The 12,881-nt window shown below is 36.8% G+C and overlaps 1 protein-coding gene across 1 annotated transcript in view; it reads left to right on the top strand.

Annotated features, from left to right (window-relative positions):
• The window catches only part of LOC149267062 (NADH-ubiquinone oxidoreductase-like protein), a 53,324-nt gene extending 42,438 nt beyond the window's left edge, over window positions 1-10,886 (top strand). Inside the window, exon 2 of the mRNA XM_089431372.1 lies at window positions 10,482-10,886. Within this exon, the coding sequence (XP_089287498.1) occupies window positions 10,482-10,580 (99 nt within the window). The 3' untranslated portion in view covers window positions 10,581-10,886. The remainder of the gene's footprint in view (window positions 1-10,481) is intronic.
• The last annotated feature ends 1,995 nt before the right edge of the window (window positions 10,887-12,881 follow it).

The raw sequence follows: 12,881 nt of genomic DNA, 5'->3' as shown, positions 1-12,881 counted from the left end.
ACCACCATGAGAACTACTGCCATATGCCCCATTAGTTCTATCCTCATGTCCATGGCTTATCCGGAGTGGCCCTTGTCGCTGCTATTTTGACAAAATCGGAAGAAGTATAGCATTAACCTCCTCTTGTTTCTCTTGCGCCTCCTGTATGATCCTGTCATTGTCAACCTTACAACTCCTTATTTCTTCCTTCAGGCTTTTCAATGTGTCTGCCAAATCAGAAGAGTGCCCCACACCACGCTACTCATCTGATTCATAAGGAGAGTCTTTGTAGTCTACCATCTTGCTAACCATTTTGATCTCTTTCCTGCAAGGTATACTATCCCAGCTAAACCAAATCACCATAAATCAACGTACCTTAGCATAGCTCGGGGTGGATACTTTGTCTGCAAGATCAACAAATCAGCGTGATACATGTATAACATAAACATAATAGCATATAAACATATAACAAGTAAGTGCATCAACACATACGTATCATTCTAGCTAGGGTCCAATCATCAATGCAAGGCCATATCAATAATGCATGCTATGGCCTCATGCATGACAACAACCATTACTCCATTGTACACATTACCACATGCAACCATCAACATGCATAAGCAATGCATAATCAACTACACATACACATGAACACATGTAGTCGAGCATAAGTGATCAGTACTTGTAATCAAATCTACAAAACTGATACATGTAATTAAACATACAAGAATGCAACTTAATATTCAAGTATGTAATCAAGCGACATATAACAACATGTAACCAATCATATACCCATGACGATGCACTCCACAAAATCAACATCAAATTCCACATGACGTCATCACTACAACCACGATCAACATCATGCAAATGCAACAAGCACATGGAATGCAAGTGTAAGAGACACACATGCAATGGACATGCATGCATGACCAACACACCGCCCATCCAGTCTAAGGGGTGAACCATGCTCTGATACCACTCTGTAACACTCTCCTCTCACATCTTACCCAAGTAACCGACCAACCGGGGTAAACATGCGATGAGAGGCTACTATGGTTGGATTCGACTCCCTATGTGACCTTAAGGAAGTGGAATCAATGGAAACATAACACATAGACCTTCCACATCAGCTACAAGACCCTTGAGAACCATCCAAACACTTCAGGCAGCTTCCCCCTGGGTCCCACTGAAATTTTGATCAACTTAACCCTTAGTCGCTCTCATGCTATGGGCATGACAACGTCCAAGGACCTCCAGGTGCCCTCACAGGCTTGCCTGCTAGCATCCAGGGACTCTTTTTGTCAGTGCTGTGCCACATCCTCGGGATTTGAGCCACTTTTTCAGGCCCAGAGCCCAGGTCACTACCCAGAATTACCTGACATCTTCAGAACCATAAAATAATAGGGAAACAATGATGCTAGAGCAAATACTTAAACAAATCTTCAATCAGACCCCTATTAGCCATGATGGGCATTTCGTTAAACATAGCACAAACATGTAATCTACATGTGTAATCAACAAAATTAGGCATAGGGATCTCATACTTATCTGAGAATTGCTAACAACCATTGTTCCCCCATGTCATTTGCTGCATTATCATCTATTAGGTCATAGATACATTGTCCATTCATTTACAAGTTAAAACATACTTGGAGGCATACATAGCTGCTGTCATAAAACATACATATAACCAACATAGTAACAACAAGAATACCATCAATATGTCAATGATAGAATCCACATATAAACCAATACATTTACACATGAAAACTAAGGGAATGAAATTCTCATTAATGAATGCAAAAACCAGTGGGAGATGGGATTACCACGTTCCACCCGACCATAGAATCTATGAGTCAAATTTCTCTTCAGCCATTCACCCCGTGCCATATTTCAATCATTAATGTGGGACTCAAACCAAAAGAACCAACCAGGGCATATCGAGGCTAGACCACCTCACCCTCATCAATAGAAACCAGGCTTTATTGTGACCCATACCGAATCACTAAGTCAACACAATGAACACATCATAACAAGCTTTACCATGATCTCCACCCGATCACTAGGCCAAACAAGCATGGATGCCATTGGATTTCTCCACCTACACCGCGAGGAATTTTCCTGTTTCCTAGTCTCTTAGGGCTTTACCGCATATCCCAAACCAGGGATTATTAGGCCCAACGAAGAGCAAACCACCTCTTGGCTTTACTGTATATCCTGCCATTCACCAACAAGGATTCCTAGGCCCACTGAGGCAACACAATCCTGGCTTTACCGCAACCCATAGTCTGGCTCAGGGGTCACTAGGCCAATGGCTTTGCCGTGATCCACTGTCTGGTCCACAGTCCGGTTCAGGGACCACTAGGCCATGTGCTCTATCATTCGAAGATCCACCTTACTCAACTTCGAATCCATCTGGCAATCCAACTCAACCAAAACATGAGAACCCCATCACACCATGGCTATCCGATTGGCAAAGGCTAGGTTGAAAACACGGTTACACCTGGCAAAACTCATGCCATAACAACAAAAGAACCACATGCAATACCATGCATGCCAAATCTAGCAAGGAAATACACATGCAAATCGATACCTGCAAAGAATACTGCTGTAGCTGCTTGATCCTGCCTTTTCCTACTTGATCTTTGCTTCCTCTTTCCTTCTTTGCCTTTCTTGATCCAATGCCAAAGTGCTCCAAGAAAACTCCAAGTGTTCAAGAGCGAGAGAGAGAGAATAATGAGAGAGCTCCCAAACTAAACTGACAAAAGATTACCAATTGATCCTCAAAAGCCTTTTTATGAATGAGGCCTCTATTTTCTTTATTTTCTATTATTTTCCTCCTCACATGCACCCTGTGACCTTTCACCTCCTTTTTCTCCTAATTTCCATTATTTTCATAATTAAATGTGCCAAAATTGCCATTTTGCCTTTCCAAAGCTTTAGCCATTGCCTTTGCCAATTTCCTTAGCCATAAACAACAAAATGAACACCCCCTAGGATGTCTTGCCCAACATTCATCTTGGAATAAGTGTTCCGTCAACCGTGGTTATTATTTTTGCCTTTATTAACTTTTATTTGATGGAATTTTCACCAGGGCTGTTACATTAAAGCATGGGTTTCATGTTTGGGTCATCATTTTATTAGTCAAAGTCCCCATTGTGGACTCCTAGGATTAATATTGAGTCATCAGAGTCATTGTACATTTTATGAGACCCTTATTGGGCTTTTGAATCATGTAATTTTTTTTATTTTTGAGTCAAAAATGTATTTTGTCACCTCAACACCAGGTCGACCTCAAGAAGATCAAGTTGGCCTTAAGAAGGGTAATTCGACCTGACCAGAAGCATATATATTGAAGCAATTCGATTCATTTGGAGCACAATCACTCACATAAGTTCGATCTCCTAGAAGAAGCCGTGAAAAAGTGCGAAGTTGTAGTGGAAGAAGGAGAATTGCAAGATCAAAGGTTTTGGTTTATCTTTCTCTCTCAAACGTGTTATTTTCTGGGTTATGACATCAAGGTTGAAGTTTTGTTATGGCATCAAGAAGTTATGTTACGACATCAATAAGTTCTAGTATGACATTAAGGTCGAAGTACGAAATCAAGTTTGAAGTGCTGCTTCAAGGTAGAAGTAGTGCTTCAAGGTCGAAGCTGTTGCATTAAGATCGAAGTTGCTAGGTTGAAGATACTACTACATCGAAGCGTTGCTGTTGCTACTGCTACTGTTGCATCTAGGTCGAAGACAACACTGGAAAGTGATCATCTGCTAAAAAAAAGGAAAGGGTTGACTTGGTGTGGAGGAAGTCTGTATCTAAGTCAAGAGTCTTGGATTATCTTAGGAAAACTATTGAAGGAAGAGTTGTTGACTGGGTTTTCCCCAACACTGGGGTTTTTCCTTGGCTGTCTGCCTACATCTGGTGTCCCTAATCTTCGTGCTATTGTTTTGGTAATTGCTTGATGAACTAAGATAAAAGAAGAACATAAGAAAGTTAATAAGAACACAAGAATTTCACAAGTAATTATCAAGTATAAGAAATTTTTTTTGCCTTTCTATTTTTCTAACATGGTATTCGAGGTGAATAAGAAAGAAAAGGCAGGGTGAAGATCTATTGAAAGAAGACTAAGGAATCTCAAGAAGTTGAGCAAGGGATCATATAAGGAGACCTTACAAGGAAATAAATTTACTATCTTCATGGACAATGTCTAACTCCATAAAGGGAGAGAACAAATTAGAAGGAGCATCAAATTACAGGTCGTAGAAAAAGAAGATAGATCTAATCATTGAAAAGAATAAAGTTTTGGATCTAGTCAAAGGAAAAGTAAAGAAGCCTACAAATGAATCAAGTGAAGCAAAGAAAACAAAGTTTAGAGAAACAAAGATTTTGGCCATGATCCTAATAGTGGATGGAATGCATGCAATCAAGGAGTCAGAATATCTTTAGTAATCAACAAGGAGAGTGAAGAAGAGAAAATCATGAATGATTGTTCTGTTCACCACAAGAAGAAAGGAACCTTCAAGAAGTCCAAAGGGCCAAATGCTACAGTTGTCACAAGATGGGTCACTATAAAAGTGATTGTCCTGAGAATTTAGGGAATAAAAGGAGGAACAGGGATCAATCAAACTTTGCCGAAGAAGTTTCACCAAAGAAGAACAAGATTGAAGGACCTGAAGTCAAAGACCTATTTATTAGGGACTCTATCCCTTAGGTATCCCTCAAGTTTGGATTAAGAGGGAGCCCTCACCACTTTCCAAAGATAAGTATCTTACTCCTTGTATTGTCTTTTATATTTGGTTTCCCTTACTTATCTAAGTTTGTTATATTAAATACTAATCACATTTCTATTCATATTTTCCTTGTTTAGGAAAGGCTTACTGAATACCCAAGGATTATGAAAGAAGGTCTGACAAGACAAAGCATTGGGATTACAAGGTTTGTTAAGAAACAAAGTTATGCCTTAGACCATAAGCTTTGTTCTCTTCGTGATAAAGGTATATTCCTGAGAATTTAGGGAATAAAAGGAGGAACAGGGATCAGTCAAACTTTGCCGAAGAAGTTTCACCAAAGAAGAACAAGATTGAAGGACCTGAAGTCAAAGACCTATTTGTTAGGGACTCTATCCCTTACGTATCCCTCAAGTTTGGATTAAGAGGGAGCCCTCACCACTTTCCAAAGATAAGTATCTTACTCCTTGTATTATCTTTTATATTTGGTTTCCCTTACTTATCTAAGTTTGTTTATATTAAATACTAATCACATTTCTATTCATATTTTCCTTGTTTAGGAAAGGCTTACTGAATACTCAAGGATTATGAAAGAAGGTCTGACAAGACAAAACATTGGGATTACAAGGTTTGTTAAGAAACAAAGTTATGCCTTAGACCATAAGCTTTGTTCTCTTCATGATAAAGGTATATTCATTCTTTTTGGTAATCTATTCTACATTACTAACATTGTTGTGTCTAGCACTCTTGAATCATAAAGATTCTTGATTGGGTGATTCATCATTAGATAAATCTACCCTCCTCACATCTTTAATTATTCTTGTGGAACCCTAAAAAGGTTCTCTGTAAAACCCTAACTTAAGGGTATGTCGATGATAATGTGTGAAACCCTAGCCTACTTAGGGTTATTGATGAAGTCTAAAGAAAATGTTTGATGCTTTGATGATGTCATGTTTGGGGTTTTGGTATGGTTATGAAAACCCTAACTTGTTAGGGTTGAATGGTGATGTCTAAAATCCCAAACCTTTGAAGTTTTGGTAAATTAGGGTTTGTTGTGTTATGTGTTGAAACCTTAGGGTTTGGTAGGGTTTATGAGCAAGATCCTTATTTTAGATAATGTCATAGGAATGAAACCCTAGGCATATGTTTGTCCATCTAATCAAATATGTTAGATGTCTGAATGTGTTTGTGTCATTGGGTTTGACTAACTTATGTTATTATGATATGCTTGTGCATGATGATGGAATCCTAGATATATGTGTTGACCTAATTGTTGATGGTCATAAGTCGTAGGGTTTGGAACTAAGCCCTAGTTGAAGTTTGATACTCTAGAATGATAATATTCGTGAATTCTAGGGTTTTGTAACTAAACTTTGGTAGAAGATCAATTCTCTAATATATGATGATGTTTTTTCAAATGTGACAATCTGAGATTTATGAAGGATTGTTGAAATATGAAATTGAGTTGTGATTGGCTTTGATTGTTGAAGCTTAATGGTTCATGTTTGAAATCTAGGGTTTGCACAAAATCCTAGTAAGAAGTCTAACATATGAATTCTGAAAGTTGTTAGATGCTTTGTTGAAATTATACTTGTTTGAATTGATTCGAGGGTTTGCTATATGTTATAAAAGAGTTTTCCTATCTCTAAAAAAAATATTCAAGCCCTTGATATAATGAGATTGATAACTTGATTGAGATGTTGATGTGATTTAGGGTTTGTAACAAAACCTGGGTTAGAAGTTGAAGTATAGAAGTAAATTCTCTTGCTGATTACGTTTATAAAGTCTAATGCTTCGATTATTGTATGATTTTGATATGGTTAACTTCATGCTTCTATAGATTTGGTTGTACTCGCTATCTAAGTCATGCAGGTACATAATCTTCAAGATGATGAAGATGTTCGTAAGTAAAGTTGATATGATAAGCATGATGAAGGAAATGATGTGAATGATGATGGTCAATATGGCTTTGATAAGAAGGATGGAAGCCATGAAAGATTCTCCAATATCATAAGAAGAAGTTAATCTCCCTAGTTAAGAGGGAGGGCATATCATAGTCTTGATGGATACCTTGAAAATTGGATAATGCATTTTGAGATGTTGTTGAAAGAAGGAAAGCAGGATCCGATTGTCGAATATGTTGCTGCATCTGAAGTAGGGAAGAAAGTCATATGGTTGAGAAATCTTGTGTCAAGATTCGTTTGAAAGTCTCTAAGTCTTACTGTGAGAAGCAACATCAAGTTGTCTGAAAAACCTTAGAGGTTTGTGTTTACTTATGTACATGTGAAAGTTTGTTACTGATTGGGTTTGTGTTTGTACAGGTAAATCTCTCGGAGATTTGATAGCATGTTTTACATGATGGTTACCAATTAGTTTGATCGAGGGAGATTTGTTATCGATCTGTTTGATCGGGGAGGATTTTCTACCAATTGAAATAATTGGGAGTGTGGAGGCTTTGTGGGTGAGACACATTTCCTGGGAGGACATCTTGCCGACACTATGTGTTGATGTCTAGTTCCCCAAGCAAGGAGCTTTGACCTCAAATACTCACTTAGATCCCTGGGTTGATGGTTAGCAAGTAACCCTGATGGTACCTAGAGAGGCTGAAAGCTTTAGTCCATCTTAGTCCCACTTGGATAGATTGCCCTGGTCAGGAATCTAGTTCGTGGCATTTCAGTGCCTAAACTGTTGAGAGACCTTAGATAGATTGCCCCGGTCAGGAATCTAGTCCATGGCATTGCGGTGCTTAAACTCTTCATAGTTCATATAGTTTGAGATCTTCCTTGTACTTGTTATGAATACCTCCCTAGTTAAGAGGGACTGTTGAGGAATGTAACTAGGTTCGGTCTTTATAAATGTATTTGAGTCATTATGTAATATACTTGTCAAAAGGATGTTTTATTTTTATTTTTTATTATTATTGTTACAATGACTTATTAAAGCATAGGTTTCATGCTTGGATCATCATTTTATTAGTCAAAATCCCCATTGTGGACTCCTAGGGTTAATATTGAGTCATTAGAGTCATTGTACATTTTATGAGACCCTTCTTGGGCTTTTGAATCATGTAAAAATAATTATTTTTGAGTCAAAAATGAATTTTGTCACCTCCACACCAAGTCGGCCTTAAGAAGATCAAGTCAGCCTCAAGAAGGGTAATTCAACCTCACCAAAAGCCTATATATTGAAGCAGTTTGATTCATTTGGAGGACAATCACTGACACAAGTTTGATCTCCTAAAAGTAGTTGTGAAATAGTGCAAAGTTGCATTGGAAGAAGGAGAATTGCAGGATCAAAGGTTTTGGGTTATCTCTCTCTCTCAAACGTGTTATTTTATGGGCTACGGCATCAAGGTCGAAGTTCTGTTATGGCATCAAGAAGTTATGTTATGACATCAAGAAGTTCTAGTACAACATCAAGGTCAAAGTATGACATCAAGGTCGAAGTGCTGCTTCAAGGTAGAAGTAGTGCCTCAAGGTCGAAACTGTTGCATTAAGATCGAAGTTGCTAGGTCGAAGATACTACTGCATCGAAGTGCTGCTGCTGCTACTGCTGCACCTAGGTCGAAGACAGCACTGGAAAGTGATCATCTGCTAAAAAAAAGGAAAGGGCTGACTTGGTGTGGAGGAAATCTGTGTCTAAGTCGAGTCCTGGATTATCTCAGGAAAACTATTGAAGGAAGAGTTGTTGACTGGGTTTTCCCCAAGATTGGGGTTTTGCCCTGGATCTTTGTGCTATTGTTTTGGTAATTGCTTGATGAACTAAGATACAAGAAGAACATAAGAAAGTTAATAAGAACACAAGAATCTCACAATTAATTATCAAGTATAAGAAAATCTTTCTGCCTTTCTGACTTTCTAACACACCTAAGACATTGCAACCAACTTTAGATCCTTTCCCAAGAGCCTTTCCAGCGTTTATGATGGAACAAAACTGGGAGTTTCTCATATCACGTGGTCCAACTCTGTCAGCAGAGTTCCTCTTACATCACAGGTTAACAGGCCCTCTAAAGCTCTAGAAATTAGACTGTACAGTAGAGTATGGCACACATATGGGTAGCAGAATATTCTTTCATTAGCTTACATTACTAATTATATACATGTTGGTAATGTGAAAGCGAAAGCTTTTTAGTATTCAGCTTCAGCCTATTAGTCTTCTGTATCTTAAAAAAAAGGCATTTTAAAAAATGCACAAAATACCAAAATTCCTGTCACAAAAGTGTAGACTCATCATGTCTTCTAGCTTATCATCACACTCGGCAACTTCTGATACTTAACATGGGTAGAAAATAGCTATTACATTCTAACAATAGGCCATCATCAAATCTAGAAAATGTTACACCCATGCAATTAATTCCGGTCTACGGAATTTCTGCTAGTTCGGAAAGATGCTTCTATATATAGGAAAGGATCATTGGGATGGATTCTATATCTAAGAAATGATCAATGGGATGGGTAATTTTCAAGGAGAGAACCTATTCAGCACATTTCAAAACTAGCCTACAAATTTATCCAAAAGATATTAGTTTGACTCCCTGACAATTCTTTAACATTCACCAATCACCTTTCTATCAGCTAAGGTGCCAACAGTGAGTGATATTTATTCTATCAAATCACCGAGGGCTGATATTTGAAGGGCAGAAATTTCTGTGTGTTTTGGAGATTGATTTCTTGTAGCTTCCACTAATCTTTTATATCCAGTTAAATTTCCAGCAAGTGTATTTTATTATTTGTGCTGAAGAATTCAATCTAAATTAATTTTCCAGTTTGGAAATCATATGGAATTAAGTTTGCTAGCTTGCTGGAATAGAGATTTTAACACTTAACTGTAGTGATTAAATTTTCTATCCTTAATCCTTTTCTTAAGTAGCGGTCTGTCTTATACAGTTTGTAGTTTTCCCAAGTAGTGGTCTATCTTATTCAGTTTGTAGTTTTCCTAAGAAGTGGTATACCCTAGTCAGTTTGTACATATAGTATTTGCAGTATAAAGTGGAGGATCGTTTGTTTTTTGCATGGCCATTATGACCAGTGACGAGACAGATTAAGTGAATCAGGACAATAATTTTGCATGGTTTAGAGGGATTAGCAGAGGAGTCAAATAAGATTATCTGCTAGCAGATGTTCTAGTAACTTATAAACGTAAGTGCAATATCAATGTTTCCAATGTTCTACCTATCTGAAGTCAGATGTGCATTTAATCAGTAGTCAACCAAAGATCTGAGTAGAATTCATATGGTGGTAAAAGTTGTCTGCTATATCTCACAAAATCATCAATTTCCGTGATCATATACATTTCGGAAACTACACCCATATCTCTTCCAGCCCTAACTTTACGTTGGCCTCAATTCTAATATGATAATATATATGGTTGAAAATAGAGGTTTTGTTGGAGTGTAAATAACATAGGGAGCTCTGTAAAATGCTTTCATTTGTCTCTTTCTGAGAACAAAATAGCATCAGCCTGAAAAAATTCTTCTTAGACTTTCAATGTTCTGCTAACTTCACGAATAAAGGTTTTCTTTTTCAGCAACAAAACGGGAATAAAATCTTCTGTTAAGGATCCTGTTTTTCCAGTGATTTTGGGTCCCTTTTAATACTCTTCGGAACTAATAGTCGGTATGCACCTATAGTTGATATGGGCTGAATGTAAGAATGATATATATGTACATTAAATTCTTCAAGGTTCTACATGAATGGTTAACATCTGTTTTAAAAGAGGTTAATGAACTATGATTCTTTATCATACTTGAGACACTAATCTCTGTCCTCAATTCAGTACTCCCGAAGGAATGCTGTGTATAAAGAAAAGCAACGTCAACTCAGAGAAGCTGCTCGTAAGGAAAAGGAGGCGGGAGAAGGGGATCATCACAGTTAGTAATTCTTTAGAGGAATCACATTCCTGTTTTAGTTTGATATTTAGACAATTTTTCATTAGTACATGCAGTCATGGATTATAATATTGCTTGGGCTGCTGGTACCTACTCTGAAATATTGGGACAGGGTGTTTTAATATGAGCAAACTCGAAAGCATTTTTTGATGCCAATTGAAGCATTAGAAATAGGCTACCAACATGTCATGTCACTGAACATTACAGAATGAAGGAACGCTCGTCGTGTCTGACAAAATAAGCTTCTTCTTCCTTTTTTTTTGACTAATAACAAACTACAGAACATTATCTCATCCTCGTATAATTTTTTCTGAAAGAAGGCTTAGCACCTTTGATTCTTTAGCTTGTTTATGGGATGAGCAGCTACATTGCACGAAAGGCATCGGCAAATAAAGGGTTTCTATGTTGTTTTAAGACAGGTTATTGTGGACTATAGCTTTTAAGTGTGATCTATATGTGGGTAGAATTTTCTTTCGAAATGAAACCTGATTGCAATTAAATGTATTCTTCTTGCATGTAATCTGTAATATTGCAAAGAACTGTCCATGTAGAACGGTTTTCATTTTGAATCTTCAACTGGAACATGAATCCACACAAGAGCTTTTCATAATAAATTTAATTATATGGTCACTTTATGCCATCAGTTTACTCCATAACATATTGCGATTATGTAACCAATGAAGATGAGTGACCCGTTGTTTGGTGTGAGACGCTTTATGTGGTTACAGAACATTGTATTTGGTCTAGACATTGTGAAATCCCTGGGTATAATTGTGCATTCTACAGCCTGGGGTGGAGGAGATTGGTGCATTCTATTGCCTGGGGTGGAAGAGATGGGTCATGTACTTAAAATGTAAAAAAAATACATCTAACTTCTAATCTTAGAAAAATAGTCATCCTAAAAACCAGTTACTAAACAACTAAAAAAATTCATGCACTTCCCATTTAGCTTTAGTATCCAATCTGTCGTGATATGGGTCTCTTGCTGTTGAACACAATGTTTTGAAATTACATTTCTAACATGTGGATAAAATTCAAGCCTGGGGTGGAAGAGATTGGTGCATTTCTATTGCCTAGGGTGGAAGAGATGGGTCATGTGCACGTGCATGTCTGTCACATGAATAATTAAAATGTTAAAAAAAAAAAAATACATCTAACATAAATCCATCTTAACCCCAAATCTTTTAAACAACAAAAAAAATTTCTGTGTTTTTTTTTTTCTCCCATCTGGCTTTAGTATCCTATTTGTTGTCGTGATATGGGTCTCTTGCTGTTGAACACAATGTTTTGAAATTACATTTCTTACGTGCGGGTAAAATTCATGTTTTTGATGCTATGTTGGCTTGCTTGACCTACTATGTTTCTTCGTACATTTGTCGTATCATTCAATTTCATTTATGCAGAATATTCATGGAAGGTTCGATTTTGTATTTTTGTTTTAAATCGAAGTTCAAATGAACTCGAGGACAAAAAAATTATCCTCATTGAAGCTAATTTTTATTTGTTATATAGCTTGTTGATGCCAATTTCGATGGTGTCTCTACACACTACACATCAGGTTATTTTTTTTAGTTTTTAGTGCATAGATTTAGAGTATATTTGTTGATAAACTAGGTTAGATCTATTTTAATTCTGGAAATACCAAGCATTGAGAGGAATCAAATCTCTTTTCACTTTAAAAGAGGTTCACATATCAAGGGATTTGATCCCTCTTGATACTTGGTAGATCCATAGTTAAGATGGATCTCAGCTAGTTTAATTACCCTCTTTAAATAGGTTATAGTCCACATGAATATCATGGTTCTCAATACCATGGGTCAATTTTATTATATATATATATATATTTTTTTTTACAGGGTTATTTTTATTTTATTTTGCCCTTTACATTACATTACATTAATCTTTTATTAAATTTAATTTTTATTTATTTATTTACTTTTATGTAATTTGACTTGGTGAAAATGTTAAACATTACGTTACAACATCTCATCTCTACCACAATGGGTTGGAGAGTGCCTCTCGGTACAATTAGTTGTATAGTTAAATATTCAGTTTTCCTATTAAGAGTTTAAAGGTTTTCTATTCAGTGCTGATAAACAAATTTTACCCATCGATATATGCATGAAACCAAACCATGCAACACCTATGCATGAAACCAAACTATGCAACACCCATATATAGTACCGATCAAAATTTTTATTGGATGCTAATGGAAATGCAAGAATAGTAGTTTTAATCAAGGACACAAGATTTTGTATGTGTTTTTGACAAAGAAAAATGAAGACGCG

Source organism: Pinus tabuliformis, chromosome 6 (genome assembly GCF_031772625.1).
Source record: "Pinus tabuliformis cultivar Carrire ecotype Pingquan chromosome 6, CPIR1, whole genome shotgun sequence".
NCBI classification, from domain to species: Eukaryota; Viridiplantae; Streptophyta; class Pinopsida; order Pinales; family Pinaceae; genus Pinus; species Pinus tabuliformis.
Note: the sequence above shows the minus strand (reverse complement) of the source record. Positions and strands in the feature narration are given on the sequence as shown.